The sequence below is a fragment of the Petaurus breviceps genome, unplaced genomic scaffold, assembly GCF_028583685.1.
Source record: "Petaurus breviceps papuanus isolate PSGF00001 unplaced genomic scaffold, PetGlider_PUasm1.0 229, whole genome shotgun sequence".
In the NCBI taxonomy this organism is placed as follows: Eukaryota; Metazoa; Chordata; class Mammalia; order Diprotodontia; family Petauridae; genus Petaurus; species Petaurus breviceps.
In genome coordinates this window covers 240,062-258,197 of record NW_027185903.1, presented here as the reverse complement: position 1 = coordinate 258,197, position 18,136 = coordinate 240,062, and the positions used below count along the sequence as shown (strand labels likewise).

The 18,136-nt window shown below is 37.3% G+C and overlaps 1 protein-coding gene across 3 annotated transcripts in view; it reads left to right on the top strand.

Annotated features, from left to right (window-relative positions):
• SMG1 (SMG1 nonsense mediated mRNA decay associated PI3K related kinase) overlaps positions 1 to 18,136 on the top strand; it is a 128,652-nt gene that overhangs the window by 96,087 nt on the left and 14,429 nt on the right. For all 3 annotated transcript variants that reach the window (XM_069096013.1, XM_069096012.1, XM_069096014.1), the window contains 10 exons: positions 2,481 to 2,653; positions 2,779 to 3,058; positions 3,468 to 3,740; positions 4,582 to 4,816; positions 7,854 to 8,080; positions 13,698 to 13,848; positions 13,955 to 14,144; positions 14,367 to 14,836; positions 15,322 to 15,459; positions 16,862 to 17,014. In XM_069096013.1, the coding sequence (XP_068952114.1) occupies positions 2,481 to 2,653; positions 2,779 to 3,058; positions 3,468 to 3,740; positions 4,582 to 4,816; positions 7,854 to 8,080; positions 13,698 to 13,848; positions 13,955 to 14,144; positions 14,367 to 14,836; positions 15,322 to 15,459; positions 16,862 to 17,014 (2,290 nt within the window). The remainder of the gene's footprint in view (positions 1 to 2,480; positions 2,654 to 2,778; positions 3,059 to 3,467; positions 3,741 to 4,581; positions 4,817 to 7,853; positions 8,081 to 13,697; positions 13,849 to 13,954; positions 14,145 to 14,366; positions 14,837 to 15,321; positions 15,460 to 16,861; positions 17,015 to 18,136) is intronic.

The following is an 18,136-nucleotide window of genomic DNA, read 5'->3' as shown; positions in this document are numbered from 1 at the left end:
TCATATGGCAAAGCACCTGATGCTGATTGTATTCCAGCTGAGATTTACAAGGTATGGGATCCATTCCTCATACAAAAACTGACTGAAATTTTCCAGGTTATCTATATTGCAAGAGGAGGTTATCCCCCAGGAGTTCAAGGATACCTCCATTGTCCATCTTTATAAATGTAAAGGAAATAGATTGTCCTGTGACAATCAGAGGGGGGTCACTCTCTTGGTCATTGCTGGCAAGACTCGACAAGAGTCCTCCTTAATAGGCTGATCCTTCACCTGGAAGTTGATCACCAACCTGAAAGCTATTGTGACTTCAGAAGGAGCTGAGGAACAGTTGATATGGTATTTGTTGCCCAGCAACTACTGGAGAAATGTCAGGAGCAGATTAGAAGTCTGTACACAAAATTTGTAGATCTGACCAAGGCCTTTGAAGTCATAAGAGCTTGTGGGGGGCGGCTAGGTGGCACAGTGAGTAAAACGCCGGCCTGGAGTCAGGAGGACCCGAGTTCGGTTCCGGCCTCAGACACATAACACCCGCACAAAAAAACTAGCCATGTAACCTTGGGCAAGTTACTTAACCCCAATCGCCCTCCAAAAAAAAAAAAGAGAGAGCTTGTGGAGGGGTGACTGGGTGGCACAGTGAATAGAGCACCAGCCCTAGAGTCAGGAGTACCTGAGTTCAAATCCATCCTCAGATACTTAACACAAAACTAGCCATGTGTCCTTGGGCAAGTCACTTAACCCCAATTGCCCTGCCTTCCCCCACCAAAAAAAAAAAAGCTTATGGAAAATTATGTCAAAATTTGGTTGCCCGGAGAAGTTTATCAACATTATACATCAGTTTCATGGTGGCATGCTTGCCCAGGTTCTAGGTAATATGCAGTGCTCTCATGCCTTCCCAGTCACCAATGGAGTGAAACACGGCTACGTGCTTGCTCCCATGCATTTTAGAATGATGTTGTCAGATGCCTTCAATGATGACTAACAGCACTGATGGTAAATTCTTCAACTTGTAAAGGGCTACAAGCCAAGACCAAAGTGGAGGGAGTGTTGGTGCATGATTTTCTGTTTGCAGATGATTGTGCACTTAATGCAGACTCTGAAGCTGAGATGCAACAAAGTATGGATCAGTTCTCTGCTGTTTGTGCTAATTTTGGCCTAACAATTCAGACCAAGAAAACACAGGTGCTCTTTCAGCCACCACCACACCATGCATACTTGGAACTGTTGGTTACAACAAATGGAGAAGTTTTAAATGTTATGGATAAATTCACTTACCTTGGTAGTGTGCTTTCCACGGATGTACACATTGATAATGAGGTTGATGCGTACTTTGCCAGAGCTAGCTCAGTGTTTGAGAGGCTCTGAAGTAAAGTGTGGGAGAGAAGAGGTATTAGACTGACTACCAGACTGAAGGTCTACAGAGCTGTGATGCTGACCTCATTGTTGTATGCCTGTGAAACCTGGACAGTCTGCCAGCGCCATGCCAGGAAACTGAATCAGTTCCATTTGAATTGTCTTCGGAAGGTTCTGAAGACCACCTGGCAAGATAGGGTACCAAACACTGAGCTCTGAGGTCCTTACTTGAACTAACCTGCCAAGTATTCACACTCTGCTTCAGACAGCACAACTCCAATGGGCTGGCCATGTTGTTTGAATGTCAAACATATACTCGATCCAAAAAGACTATTTTATGGAGAACTCACACAGGGCAAGCATTCACATGGTGGTCAGAAGAAGCAATACAAGGACACTCTCAAGAACTTTGGAATTGATTGTGTGACATGGGAGACACTGGACTGCTCAGCATAGAGTGCCCACATCAGAGAAAGTGCTGTACTCTATGAACAAAGCAGAATTGAGACAGCTTAAAGGAAGTACAGGATGCACAGATTTAGAAAACCCACCCCAAAAGTTCACATGGACTATTTGTACCCAGCCTGTGGTAGAGCATTCTGAGCTCATACTGGACTGAGCAGCCACAGTCAGGCACATTGAAACCTGACTCTATCATAGTGATGTCATTTTGGTCCTCTTTGAGAAGAAGGATAATAACTACTATTCGAGGCTGCATTATCATCTTTGCTTCTACTAAAACAACACGTTGCAGCAGATTGAATGCAGAAGCAGATTGGAGGATCCAGCTGATTTCTCTTAAGATAGACATTAAAGAGATTTTCAAAAATGTATAAAAACAATGCCAATAAGTTGATAGACATTCTAATAATTCTTCAATTTTTAAGAAAGGCCTTCAGACCAAAAAGTTGAGAATCTCTTATAAATAGAAGAACATCATACTAGAAAATCTCAGATCCCTTCCATCTCTTGTTTTTGATCTTGTGTTTAACACTGATCTCATTATAAATGATTAAAGCAACTTAAGCACAAATAACAAAGTTTTTTAAATGTCATCTTTTCAGCAATTGACTATTATTTATCTAACATTAACTTAGAGAAGTATTTTTTCTTTGATTTCTTTAATTCAGGTATTCTGAACATACACAACTGCAGACTCAGCAAAGAGCTGTTCAGGAAGCAATCCAGGTGAAATTGAATGAATTTGAACAGTGGATAACGCATTACCAGGCTGCATTTAATAATTTAGAAGCAACACAACTTGCAAGTCTTCTTCAGGAGATTAGCACACAAATGGACCTTGGTATGCTATAATTGTAACATGTAGACATTGTTGAATGGCAGCCATACATTTTCCTTGATGGTTGCATTATTCTATTTCAAAAGTTGCTACTACCATTACGTTATGTTTTGCATTTTGTTTTATAGGTCCTCCAAGCTATGTACCAGCAACAGCTTTTCTTCAGAATGCTGGGCAGGCTCATTTGATCAGCCAGTGTGAACAGCTGGAGGGAGAGGTTGGTGCTCTTCTGCAGCAGAGGCGTTCGGTATTAAGAGGATGTCTTGAGCAGCTGCATCACTATGCAACTGTAGCTCTTCAATACCCAAAAGCAATATTTCAGAAACACCGAATTGAACAGTGGAAGACTTGGATGGAAGAACTTATCTGTAACACAACAATTGAGCGCTGTCAGGAATTATACAGAAAGTAAGTTACAGGCAACAGGAAAAACTCTTGGGTGTTTTTGTACATATTCTTAGTAAAAAAAAAAATCAGTTAATCAAAAACTATAGGAGGTTGACATGGAAAATTTTAAGTCACTTGTGCTTTTATTGTTCATGTATTTTAATTTTTTTTTTTACTAAAAATAGTGAATAGTGCTTTGCTTTTTTGGGGGTGGGAAGAGGGCAATTGGGGTTAAGTGACTTGCCCAAAGTCACATGGCTAGTAAGTGTGTCAAGTGTCTGAGGCCAGATTTGAACTCAAGTCCTACTGACTCCAGGCCCGGTGCTCTATTTATTCACTGCACCACCTAGCCTCCCCTAATTCTTTTCTTGAGTAATACAGTTACACTACAGATTTAGATAATGTGTCTTGTGATTTTTTTTTTTTACAGGTATGAAATGCAGTATGCTCCCCAACCTCCTCCAACAGTATGCCAATTCATAACTGCCACAGAAATGACTCTCCAGCGTTATGCTGCAGATATAAATAGCCGACTTATCAGACAAGTGGAGAGATTGAAGCAAGAAGCAGTTACTGTGCCAGTTTGCGAAGAACAGTTGAAAGAAATTGAACGTTGTATTAAAGTTTTTCTACATGAAAATGGAGAAGAAGGGTCTTTGAGCCTAGCTAGTGTTATTATTTCTGCCCTTTGCACGCTTACAAGGTAAGTTAGATGTGTTTATGGGACCATGCTCTGTGTTAACTATTAGATTGTAAACTCCAAAGCAGCAGGAACTCATTCTTCATCTTTTTATTCACAATGTTTTTTGCACAATATAGTTATTTAATAATTTTTATGCTTTATGAACAGAAATTAATTGATGCTCATGTCAGTGCTTGACACATTGGTACCACATTGGTTTTGTGCCTACTAATTTCGATGTAGTGCCTGATAGTTTCAGTAATATTACCAGAAAAAGGTCTGAAACACTCTTAGCTCATGTTTTAATGTGGGCAGCAATTAGAATATGCCTTGGGAGTACTCCTACAGTATCTTAGCTACCATTTCACCTGCACTGCTGTGGATATGGGCTCTGCTAATCATTCTAGATCACCAGGAGGAAATTTATAAGGGTGAAGCCAGTGGCTACCATAGCTTTTCACTCTTTCACAGTGGTGCAGTAGATAACTGGACTTATGCGCTCTCTGAGCCTTTATACAAGTTCTTAAATCCTTATAGAGACTCATTGATCATTAATCCTAAATTGGAAGCCTGAAGAAGGACCTGTGCTGTTGTGTTGCCTTTTTAATGGTTTCCTTTTGATTTCCTGAAAGTTGAACATTTTTTAGGATTTTTAGATCTGGAATAATTTGTCAAAAAACTGGTGGTGGAAATTTTATATCTATATAAGCTGCCCCAGACTGAATTTGAATAATTAGATTGTCTATTCTAAATATGGTTTCTTCATATAATGCTTCAAATAACTGATTTTTGTATCTAATATTGATAATTAATTTGTAAGGTCGATGTACATTTTTTCTCATTATATAAATATTTCATTTAGGCGTAATCTAATGATGGAAGGTGCTGCATCTAGTGCTGGAGAACAACTTGTTGATCTCACTTCACGGGATGGAGCCTGGTTCTTAGAGGAACTGTGTAGTATGAGTGGAAATGTTACATGTCTTGTTCAATTATTGAAGCAGTGCCATCTGGTCCCACAGGACTTAGATATTCCTAATCCAATGGAAGCATCTGAGGCAGTTCACTTAGCTAATGGCGTATATACTTCACTTCAGGTGAAAAATGTCTTTATTTTACATCAACTTCATCTGCTTTCTTTTCATGAATTTATGGGGTTTTTTTGTTTTGAATTCTTGTAAGATGGTCCGTTTCCTAAACAAAAGCATATTTGCCATTCATATTATTGGCAAGCCAGCATCTTTAAAAAAAATTTTTTCAACTATGCTGTCAAATGAACCTTTTATAAGGGATAATTATTACAATCATTAATGTAATATTGTTTATCATTAATATAGCTGTAGTTTATAATAGTGCCTTAGAAAATAAAACATGTTTCTCTTTTTCACACACACACACACACACACACCTATGGGAAAGAGGTACAATTATTATCCTTATAAAAGAATGTATGAGAGCTAAGCCCAGAACCCAGCTTTCTTATCTAAATTCAGTATTTTTTCCAGTGTACCATAGCTGTGGCTATCTGAACTACAGTGAGAATGAGGATTTTAATACATCAGTTAAAATTTTGTCTTCTCATGTAAATTTTAATTCCATGTATGTGTGTATATTGAGAGACATTTTTTTTTACCTTAAGTCATATAAACTTATACTTTAAATATTGAACATATTTCTTAGTTCAGGTTTATATAGTCACTTTAAAGTTTGTAAAGCTATTTATATGTATTGTCTCATTTCATCTATTAAAATCATCCAGAAAAGCAATGTAAGAATCCCTGTTTGAAAAAAGGGCGTGCGGCTAGGTGGCACAGTGAGTAAAGTGCTGGCCCTGGAGTCAGGAGGACCTGAGTTCAGATTTGGCCTCAGACACTTAACATAAAAACACTAGCCGTGTAACCTTGCGCAAGTTACTTAACCCCAATTGCCCTCCAAAAAGGCAAAAAAAAAGAAAGAATCCCTGTTTGGACATCCATTTTTGATAAAAATTCAACTAAAAATTTTGTAACCATTGCATTTTGACAGTAGGATTTAGAAGGATAGTGTTTTAAATTTTTTATCTTAAATTTGAAACCAAGCACTATGAGTTATTTCCCTATTAGTAATTATTGCTGCATTATTGTAGAAAACTAGTTTCTCTGGGGCGGCCAGGTAGCATAGCGAGTAAGAGCACCGGCTCCAGTGTTGGGACAACCTGGAGATCGAATCCCAGGCTCAGACACTTAGCACCTACCCAGAAACACCTGGCTGTGTAACCTTGAGCAAGTTACTTAACCCCAATTGCTTAGGGGTGGCCAGGTGGCTCAGTGAGTAAGAGCACTGGCTCCAGTGTCGGGATGACCTGAATCAAATCCGAGCTCAGATACTCAGCACCACACCCAGAAATAACTGGCCGTGTAACCTTGAGCAAGTTACTTAACCCCGATTGCTTTAAAAAAAAAACTAGTTTCTCCTTCATTCTCTGAATAGCTAATATAGTGGTTCCTGAGCCTGTTTCATCATAACACCCCAGTCAGTTAGAAGTTTTTTAATATACCCCCTCAATATGTGTATACCTGCTTATTCACAAATTTTACACACAGACATTTTAAAATTATGAAATAAAGATGATATAAATTTTGAAAATATTAATGTTTTAATAAGAGGATTGTAATTGAATATGCTTCTTTATTTTTAAAAAACCTTAGTTTAACATTTTGGGGTCCAGCAATTGAAAGATCTCGTTTTAAGTTCAGTTTATTTCTGTACTTGGATTTTATTGGTTGTCAGTGCTAAAATAGACACCTCACAAAGATACATAGCTCCAAATGTAAGAAGTACATCATTGACAGGGCTTATTAAATCATACTCATTTTTCAATCCCATCTACCCATTATGCAAAACTTTTTTTTGAAATTCAGCTGTTATATTTCTATCTTCCCTGATGTCAGATCAAATGTTTGCAAACTTTTTAACTAATTTAATTTTTTTTTTTTAATTTTGGAGGGCAATTGGGGTTAAGTAACTTGCCCAAGGTCACATGGCTAGGTTTTTTTGAATGTGTGTGTTAAGTGTCTGAGGCCAGATCCAAACTCAGGTTCTCCTGATTCCAGGGCCGGCACTCTACTCACTGTGCCACCCAGCCACCCCAAGTTTTTGCAAACTAATCAGGTTTTTTTTTTTGTAACAAGTTAAAAAGGTTCTTTTTCCAAGTTTTTTTTTTTTAAGTGAGTTTTTAAGAGGTTTTTTGTTTTTTGGTTTTTTGGGTTTTGCTTTTGGAGGGCAATTGGGGTTAAGTAACTTGCCCAAGGTCACACAGCTAGTTTTTTGTGTGGGTGTTAAGTATCTGAGGCCAGAACCGAACTCGAGTCCTCCTGACTCCAGGGCCGGCGCTTTACTCACTGTGCCACCTAGCCGCCCCTAAGAGAGTTTTAATAGGTGACATACTTAACAGTGCTTTTAGAGAGTATCCAGGAGAGGGTGCTCATTAATTTCACATTCCAAAGAAATATCTAAAAGGATGAAGACTGAGAAAAGAAACTTTGCAATTAAGAGATCATTGGCAACTTGGAAGAGATAATTTTATTTGTGTGTAGAGTCAGGATAACAAGGAAGTTGAGGGTGTGGGAAATTAGTGGAATTTTCATTAGGAATAGCGGAAGTTATAAAGAGGGGTGGGTTTGAAAGGAGACATAATGTAATGAGATCTTCATTGTAGATCCTAACCTCTTTGTGCCTACTCAGCCTGGCTTCTTCACTCTTTCACCCTAAAAAAATGAAAAGGGATTGAGAGGAAGATTCCTAGTTACTTTCTCCCCCCTGAGCTGTCAGATGATCTGAAGGTCTGAGTGTGGGGGTGCTCCAAGTGGAAGATAGAATTTTGCCCATGCAGCAGCCATGGGAGGCCAACAGTCAGTGTAGAGTGGGGAATGTTCAACTAGAATGAGTGAAGGGGGAGTTTTAGGATTGTTGAGTTAGAGATAATCTATTCTGAAGAGTGTGGTCCACGACCCATTTTCCTATCCTTCATTTGGTTGATTATGTACTCCCTGGTATGTGTGTCTTAGTCTCCATTTTGGAAAGTGCTGAGTTAGTAGAATGTAACTTGAAATAATGCAGAAGTATTACTAAATGAAGTCTGTTGTATGTTCATAGGAATTAAACTCCAACTTTCGGCAAATAATATTTCCAGAAGCACTTAGATGTTTAATGAAAGGAGAATATACATTAGAAAGTATGCTTCATGAACTGGACGCTCTTATTGAACAAACAACTGATGGAGTTCCTTTACAGACATTAGTTGAGTCTCTTCAAGCCTATTTAAGAAATGCAGCGATGGGATTAGAAGAAGAAACACATGCTCATTATATAGATGTTGCAAGGTAAATGAGACTCTCCAATACTTCCTTCTCTTGAGTGCTTGAGAGAAAAGGATAGAAAAAGAATGTTTCTTTTATCTTTCATTAATGATTCGTAAGTATAGAAGTTAGCTGGAAGGTTTCAATTTTATATATATATATATATGTATAGGTCCTTGTAGCAGCAAGCACCCCAGCATCCCCAGGGTGGCTGCCAACACAGTTTCTTAGATCTGCTTTTGTAAAGGAAAGCAACTCAAAATGGGTTAACAATCTTGCTTTAATCAATCAAACGTATCATTTACCTAGTTCAGGGGGAAAAGGTCAGCACCCCGAACTTCAGAGTATACAGACAGAAACATTTCGAGCAGACAGGTAGGTCTCCAATTATCCAACCATTACATCCATACCAAATCACAGTTACCAGAGAGGGAAGCCGGGGGCTGGACTACAGCTGGCCAGAGTCTTGTCTGGTCAAGTCACACAACACTTCTCAAAGTGAGCCCCGAAACAAAGTCTCACATCAGGGATTATATAGCCTTCTCCTGGGTCAGAGAATGTAACAACCCTCTTGACCCACTGCCAAATCACAAAGTATCTCTTGAAAAGCCAGCCTCCCACCACAGGCTCCAGGAGCATTTAACCTAGGGGCAGGGAAGATCTTAAAAATTTATATTCCTCTAACAGTCCTACTGTTTATAATAAATGTATTGTGTATTCCTTTATATAGAGATTTAAGAACATACAAAACCAAATGCAGGATCAACTGTTGTATGATTGATCAGAATAAGTAAAAATTAATATATGAGAGATTTGCTTTAACTTTGAAATTTGAATGAGATGCCACAGCTAAGTATCACTTGCTCTCATTAATTCATTTTTTTCTCATCTCAACTCAGATATACTAGTTTTAATTTTTAATGACCTTGAATATTTCTGTATCTTTGAAAAGGACCATTTACAGGTTTTTATGTATGTATTCATTAGCATGTTTTTATTACACATACACATGACATAAAAAATTGTGTGTATACATCCGTGAATGGTGTGGGATTTTCAAGACTAAGAGGCTAACTCATTCATTTCTGGGCATGGTGACTACAAGTTTTATACCTGCCATCAGGTGACCAATAAAACTGGGCTTTGTTAGAGAGTTAAAAACTGAAAGAAAGGAAGAAAAGCACACTCTCAGTCAACAAGTATTAAGTACCATCTAGTAAATTGTCTCTTTTTTTCTATCTTTTATATATCACTTTCATTTCCAAATATGTCCATTCTCATTTCCCTATTTAAGGAGCTATTCATTGTCACATTAACAAAGAATAAAAAAGGTGGGAACGGGGATTAAATGCTCTCAAGTGTAAAGCCCAATACAGCACTCAAGTTTGACAACATATGCAAATGTTTCATGCCCATAATTCTGCCATCTCTGCAAAAAAGAAGGGGAGGGTGAGTTTTCTCATCTCTGAGGTCAATCTTTGTCATAACAATTGAATAGCAAGCTTAAAATCCTCAAAACAAAACCAGTTCTTATTTCCCTCAATATCCTTTGAAGATACTGGAGTTCCAAAGGGACACTTGTTTCTTCTCCCTTTTTTGAATTGAACATTATCATGCATCCTCTTCCAAATTGCTCTTATGTTTGTATTTCAGAGTTCTTGCTCAACTCTGGTCTTTTCATCTGAAATACTTGAAAGTTCTATATTCTATTAAAAGTCCCTCTTCTCCCCACTCCCCACCCCTTTTTTTTCCCCGTATAATTATACTCAGCTTGATAAATTGAATTTTTTTTTTGTAAATGCCTGTCTGTTACCTTTTGGAATATAATTCCAGTATCTCCTCTTATTGTACTAGAAACTCATGTCTTATATCTTTCTGATTTTAGTCCCTTAGTATTTGTGGTGCTTAATGTTTACAGTGTTTTTTTGTTTGTGTTTGTTTTTTTCTTTTGATGTGAATTCTGGATTTGGGCTATGATATTTATTCCTGGAACTTTTTTTTTCTTTGCTCTACTTTGCCCTCTAGTTCTAATTGATCTATGCAGTTTTCATTTATGATTTCTTGATCTTGCTTCATGTCTTCTAGGTATTCATATAGTCATTGTATAAAGTCCTTCTCCCCCATCCTCTCACCCCCCTTGAGCCTCTGCCTGCAATTGTAGAGTTCATATCTCTTCCTGGACTGAATTTTATGGACCTCTAGATTTGCCATGATTTTTTACACTGGTGAATGTTTTCTTTGACTTACCCATGTTTCCAGTTTTAGTTCCTAAATTAGGGCTTTGTGCCAGGAGCAGACTTTGCCGCTTACTGTGCTTTTTTGGGTGTGGAGTTCAGCCACCCAGATTTTTAAGTTTCAGAGTGCTGCATCTTTTAGTCCTTCTCTTACATCTCAGTATGTGGGACTTTGGAGTGCCTGATTCCAGGGAATCTTGATCTTAACATGGCCACTGCCATTGCCTGGCACCTCCAGAGTTTCCACTCTGGAACTTCCTTCTCCCCCTGGGGCTTTTTTTTTTTTAATTAAATTGTATGTTTATTTTTAGTTTACATCATTCATTTCCACAAGATTTTGAGTTACAAATTTTCTCCCCATCTTTCCCCTACCTACCACCCCAAAACAGCAATCCCACTGTATATTCCCTTCCCCCTCCAACTTTCCAGTAGGGCAAGGTGGATCTCTGTGCCCCAGTGCCTGTATGTCTTATTTCCCAGTTGCATGTAAAAAAATATATACATATATATGTATATTTGTGTGTGTGTGTGTGTGTGTGTGTGTATATATATATTTGTGTGTGTGTGTGTGTGTATATATATATATTTTTTTTTTTAGCAGTTGGGGTTAAGTAACTTGCTCAAGGTTACATGGCCAGTTATTTCTGGGTGGGTGCTACTTATATCTGAGCCTGGAGTCTATACCAGGTCATCCCAACTCTGGGGCCGGTGCTCTTACTCACTATGCTACTTGACCACCCCCTTTTTTTTTTTAAGCATCTGATTTTAAAACTTTGAATTCCAGATTCTTTCCCTTCCTTCCTAGTCACCCACCCTTACTGGGAAGATAGGCAATTCAATATTGTACACATGTAACTATACAAAACATTTTTCTATAGTGGATATATTGTGAAAAACTGACTATATTTCCTTCCATCCTATCCCGCCCCCCACTTGTTCTATTCTCTGCTTTGATCCTGTCCCTTTTCAAAAGCATGTGCTTCTAACTTCCCTCCCCCTTAACCTTCCCTTCCCTTCATCATTCCCCTTCTCATCCCCTTCCCCACTACTCTCCTGGAGGGTGAGATATACCCTATTTAGTGTGTATCTCATTCCCTCCATAAGCCAAATTCAATGAGAGTAAGGTTGACCCATTCCCTTTTGCCTTCCTGTTCTTCCCCTCCATTGTAACAGATTTCCCTTGCCTCTTCTATATGAGATAATTTACCCCATTCTGTCTCACCCCATCTCTTCTCATTATATTCCTCTCCTCTCAATTTCACCTTTTAAGTATCATCCCTTTCTATTCAATTGGTCCTGTGCCCTCTGTCTATGTATACCTGTGCACATATATACACACACTCACATATGTATTCATACACACCTTAATGCTTTTTTGAGGAAGCTCTCTGCCCTTGTTGCCTCCAGACACAGAACCTTGTAGGCTATTTGTGTTCCTGCCAATTCTAGGAGTCTGTCCTTCAGGCTTCCCTTCCATTCAAGCAGCTATCTTGGCCCAGACTTGGGTCTTATGTATGTGGATGAGGGGATGGAGAGTGGGGAGGAAGAATAAAAAAACCTTAAAAAGTGCTGGATACCATTTTTTTTTTTTTATGTTTTGACCTTTGATATTCAAGTCACACATCCATATTTATTTATCTTTCTGTCACACATGGCATAAGATGTTAACTATATTTCTTCCAGATTGCTTTCCAATTCTTGTGACAGATATTTCTTTCACCAGGTAATTTATGTTCTTGAGTTTATTAAACATTTGGTTATCGAATTTGCTTCTGATTCTTTTCCTGTCCAGTCAGTTCCACTGATCTAATTTTCAGTTTTTTAAACCAGTACCAAATAGTTTACTGCTTTGTAGTATAGTTTCTTCTTAATTCATATTGCTTTTTTCATTATTCCTTTTGAGATTCTAGATCTCTTGCACAGTTCCTGTTCTAGGATTCATAGTAATCCTCTGATGCCAGCATTGATTGCTTTGTATCTTGCTTGAATTACCAGAGCAAAAGAATATTATTTCTTTTCTACTCATCTTAAAGAAAACTTTAGGCCTCCCTGCCCTAACAACTTAATATCAAAAAAACAAAATAAATTGCATCTTTTCCCAGTAGTTTTTAGCTGGAAAAAGAAAAAATTTGAAGGCAAAGTGTGCCCTCAAATTCATGCTTATTAAATCTGGTACTTGTCTCTTGGACAAGGATACACTGGTAAATTTAGGGTAAAATTGAACTTCAGGACCTCCAACAGATGTCCCCCAACCAAATAGCATGTATGAAAAACATTCACTGATTAGAGCAATAGTTAATTTTTAAACAGGTACCCTCTCCTTCATTTTTCCCCCCTCAGCACTCTTCCAAAGTAACCCCATATACATGTACCATATTAAGTGGTAAAATTGTTTTGTTTTAATGTTGACAATTTACTGACATGTATCATTTACTGCTATTGTTTGGGTGGTTTTTTTCATGTGCCTTGAACATGAAATCTCAGTAAATATAAATCTCTCTGTAAATCATTCTGGAATACATTGATTACAGCAGTTTACAACTCCTCAATTAGGAATTTTAGAGCATAAAATAGGCTTTTTATAGATTCGGATTCTTTTAAAATGGTATTTACCATTTACCTCATTAGCTTTGCTTTCTGTACAAATGATGTTTCTTTTTTTTTTTTTTTTGGCGGGGAAGGCAGGGCAACTGGGGTTAAGTGGCTTGCCCAAGGTCACAAGGCTAGTAAGTGTTAGTATCTGAGGTCAGATTGGAACTCAGGGCCTCCTGACTCCAGGGCCGGTGCTGTATTCACTGTGTCATCTATCTGCCCCTAAAAAAATGATGTTTCTAATCAGTAATTAGCAATCACCTGGGAAACAAATAGCCATACTTACTACAGAAAAGGTAATCTGGAAGAAGTAGATTCCTTCTCACTAACAGTTTTCCCATGAAAGCAAGATGACTAATAATTAGACTGTTTATTTAGGTACAGGCTGAACTAGTTATCTTTGAAGGTCCCTTCAGACTTTGCTTTTGTAAAATTCAAGGCAGTTGGCATTGCCAACAGCCATTCTCCCCTCCTATTTTATCAGCCAAGTCACTTAGTGAGATAGCAGAATCAAGCGTATTTTTTGTATCCTAAAATTTCATTATCGAGGAACCATTTAGTAAGCACCTAATATGTGCCAGTAACTGTTCTAGGGATTGAGGAGATAGACACAAAGATGAAACAGTCTCTGCTTTTAAGGAGCTTACATTCTATCCTGTGTGTGCTTATAGTCCGATTGTATGATTTCTTCTCTAACTGTTGGTGTAGGTGTAGGTGAAATAAGTCCTTTGATGGCATGTTATCAGTTTCTGCTTTGGCAAGAGTGAATATTACAGTAAAGGTCCTTGAGCTGTTTTAATTTCCCTTTTCATCAGGATTCTTCATGCTCAGTATGGTGAATTGATTCAACCAAGAAATGGTTCAGTTGATGAAACCCCCAAAATGTCAGCTGGTCAAATGCTTTTAGTTGCTTTTGATGGAATGTTTGCCCAAGTTGAAACTGCTTTTGGCTTATTAATTGAAAAGGTAAGTGTTAAGTTTATTTTTGGAATAAGATATATGCAACAAACATTTGAGTGAATGAATGTGCAGGGAAAGTGGAATGAAATATATACATTTTTTTAATTGACAGTTAAATAAGATGGAAATACCTGTAGCTTGGCGTAAGATTGACATTATAAGGGAAGCCAGGAGTACGCAAGTTAATTTTTTTGATGACGATAATCACCGCCAAGTCCTAGAAGAAATTTTCTTTTTAAAACGATTACAGACAATTAAAGAATTCTTCAGACTCTGTGGTACTTTTTCAAAAACATTGTCAGGTAAATATTTCATGTTTGTAAAATAATTGTTGAACTTGGTTGTGTCCTAAATAAACCCTTTCTGTTGTAGGTATTATGTGGGTTTGATTTGGTTTTGGGGTTAGTTTGGGGGGGGGGGTTATGTGAAATTTTTTTTTGACCGGCCATCTTTTTTTTTTTTTTTATTGTTTTTTCCTAGACATCCAACTTTCTTAAATTGAGTGGAATATTTTTCTTTTTTAGGGTCAAGTTCACTTGAAGACCAGACTACTGTAAATGGACCTGTACAGATTGTCAATGTGAAAACACTTTTTAGAAACTCTTGTTTTAGTGAAGACCAAATGGCAAAGCCAATAAAGGCATTTACAGCAGACTTTGTGAGACAGTTATTAATTGGACTCCCAAACCAGGCCTTGGGGCTTACCCTTTGCAGTTTCATCAGTGCTTTAGGTGTAGATATAATTGCTCAAGTAGAAGCAAAAGACTTTGGTGCTGAAAGCAAAGTTTCAGTTGACGATTTGTGTAAGAAAGCAGTGGAACATAACATCCAAATTGGAAAGTTTTCTCAGCTGGTCATGAACAGGGCAACAGTACTGGCCAGTTCATATGACACTGCTTGGAAGAAACATGACTTAGTTCGAAGGCTGGAAACCAGTATTTCATCTTGTAAGACAAGCCTCCAGAGAGTACAACTGCATATTGCCATGTTTCAGGTAAATCACATTAGATTTTAAAGATTCACATGAACAGTACTTCAGAAGAATTTATCATTTCCTTCTGCCCATCTTTCCTTCTGGCAATTTGGACTTATATTCCCAAAATAAATGGCACAAAACTTAAGCTAACAGTTCAAAAGGAAGTATTATGAATCTTATAATTTGTTTCATTAAGTCCTATTATAGGTTATATATTTTCAGTGTTCACTTTTGGCTAATAAGATGGCTCACTTGTTTTGAAGTTTTAGTTTAGCCATCCAGACATTGTCAGTGCTGTGTTTTGAGCCTCATAGACTCAAAACCTGTCAAGGATTTTGCCTTATCCTTAGTTAGCATCTTTAGGGATTTGTGCATCTAAGATATATTGAATCGTTTCACCCAGTATAGCATACATTCTTATGCCCCCATGAATATTGTTTAAAACAATTTTTACAAGGATTGCCAGTTAATTTTAAATTCCTTTTTTTCCTTCCCTGAAATAGTGGCAGCATGAAGATCTCCTTATTAGTAGACCACAGGCCATGTCAGTTACACCTCCACCTCGTTCTGCTATTTTAACCAGTATGAAAAAGAAACTCCATACCCTGAGTCAGATTGAAACTTCAATTGCAGCAGTGCAGGTATGTTGTGCCAATCTTCATATTTTTTCTTCAGGTTATCTAAGCATAGTGATTTCACCCATGATTAAATGAGTAAATGCTCTGTGTTGAAGTATATCAGCAAGTATATTCCATTTACCAACTAAGTATAACAGATAATTATATTTTTACATTGTATTGTTGAACTATCTTCATATGTAAATTTTGAGCATAGGAGAGTATCAGATTGTTTATTTCATGTTTTGGGGGAAATCTATAAACTGCTACCTTTAAGTGGAATCCTTGTGATCCGAAAGACTTCGTGTACATTGCAAAGTGTGAAATTGATAGAATAAATTTGTTTTTAATGAAATTTTCTTTGAGTTCTAAGCATTTGTTTTGTGTGGTATGTTTTTAAATTCTACTTGAGGTTTGGGCACTTATTTCTTCCTGAGTTTTATAGATAAGGAAATTGAGAGTGATTAACTCGATATTTTTAAGTAGGAATTTTAATGCTACATTTAAGAGTGAATAAATACTGTCTTCTGAGCTGATGCAATAACTATACTGCTTCCTTCTCTGTTTCTTTTAGTAATACCATCTTTCCTCAGTTTTTACATGTTTGCAGCTATATAAGGTTATCTTTTATTCTTCCTCTCCCTTACTTCTCATATCTAATTAATCACCATAGCCTTTTGATTTTTCTTTACAATATCTCTTGCATCTTTTCGCATTGCCACTACTATTCTAGGGTAATGAGGGCTCATTACACCCACTTAGACTATTGGCAGGATTCTCTTATCAAGTCTGCTTGATTATGTTCTTTTCCTCCTTCCTCTAATCTACCATTTGTTTTCCTATCAGAATCATAATTCTTATGTATATATCTAGTTATGTTACTTATGTATTACAGTAATCTTTGCCTGTAAGTTTCTCATACTCATACTACCTTCCTAGGGGTTCTTAACCTCTTTTGTGCCACGTGTCCCTTTGGCAGTTTGGCAAAGTCTATAGACCCTTTTTCAGAAAAATATTTTTAAATACATAAAATAAAATACATAGGAATACTTTAAAAAACCCTACAATTATCAGAAATATTGTGGAGAGTGTATCAGAGTTCACAGACTGGTTGGTACTCCCAATCTAGACTTTGTTTGTTTGTTTTTTGCTTTTTGGAGGACAGTTGGGGTTAAGTGACTTGCCCAAGGTCACACAGCTAGTTTTTATGTTAAGTGTCTGAGGCCAGATTTTAACTCAGGTCCTCCTGACTCCAGGGCCAGTGCTCTATTCACTGTGCCATCTAGCCACCCCCTTTAATAAATGTTTATTGATAAATCTTGTTTTGTATGTTCTGTATGGTGGCCGGTATTGGCACTATTGGGATTGCATAGTTGTATGGTATTTTTTTTAAAAGAAGCCACTTTTTTTTTTTATTAATTTCCAGGAGAAACTAGCAGCACTTGAAGCAAGTATTGAACAGCGTCTGAAATGGGCAGGTGGGGCCAATCCTGCATTGGCCCCAGTCTTGCAAGATTTCGAAGCAACAATTGCTGAAAGAAGGAATCTTGTACTTAAAGAAAGCCAAAGAGCAAGTCAAGTATGTTGAATTTTGTCTGTATTCCACTGTGATATTTGTAAAGCTTCATATTTGATATGTAGTGCAAAAATCATTTTGGGTTATTGCCACATTCTGCCCTGTCTCTGTTATGTTCCTGTCTCCCCCAATCATCTGCACATGGAGGTAGTAAACATTTAAGTTGTAGGAATACACCATCAAAACTTAAAAGTTGAAGTCCCCATCCTGCTGAGTCAGTGGATTATAACCATTCCTCTCCTAAGGTTCTTATTAGAGTTAGGGACATAAATAATTAATTATTTCTCATGTTACAGCCAGTAATCACAAATATAATGCATATTTAGTAAGTAAATGCAAAAATTTTTCAATATTGGGGGTATTCTTTTTCTCTAATAGAGCCATTTTATTTGTATCATACTATAATGACAACACCCCAGTCATCAAGCATTAATTAAGCACTGGTTTTGTGCCAGGCAGTCTACTAAGCTCTAGGATGCAGAGAAAGACCAGAAAAACAAAGCCCCCAGTCCCTGCTCTCAGGGACCTTACAACTTACTGAGGAGACCCACCCACACACCTGTGTATAAATATGTACGGGATAAAAATGGAGAATGTCTTAAGATGTTTACTGTCTGCTTTCTTTGCTTTATTTCACAGATCATTCCATATTTCCTTATACTTTTCATATTTAACAATCTTACTTTCATTAGTAGGCTTAAATGAATATGCCACAATTTGTCCATTCTCTGTTAGATATTTAAGTTGCTATCAAACAGCTTTGATCAGAGAACTTTTTTCTCCTTTATAAATGAAGGGTCTATTTCTAGTAGTAGAATTACTTAGTCAAAGGCTATGATTTTTAAAAATAACTTGCAGTGTCTTGCCAAATTGTTCATCAAAAATTAACCTCTAACAAGTGTTCATTTTTGTCTGAAATCCCTACCATCTTTAATTTGACATTTTCTTATCAGTCTTTTTCGGTGTTGTATGAGTGAGGGTAGTACTTAAGGGTTTTGTTCATATATTTTGCAAGTACAGAATGTTTTATTTTATGTAATTAAAGCTGTCTTATTTCCTACTATAATTTGTTTGAATTTTTTCAGTAGATGAAAATATCTCTCACAGGTGAGATAGGTTCCATTT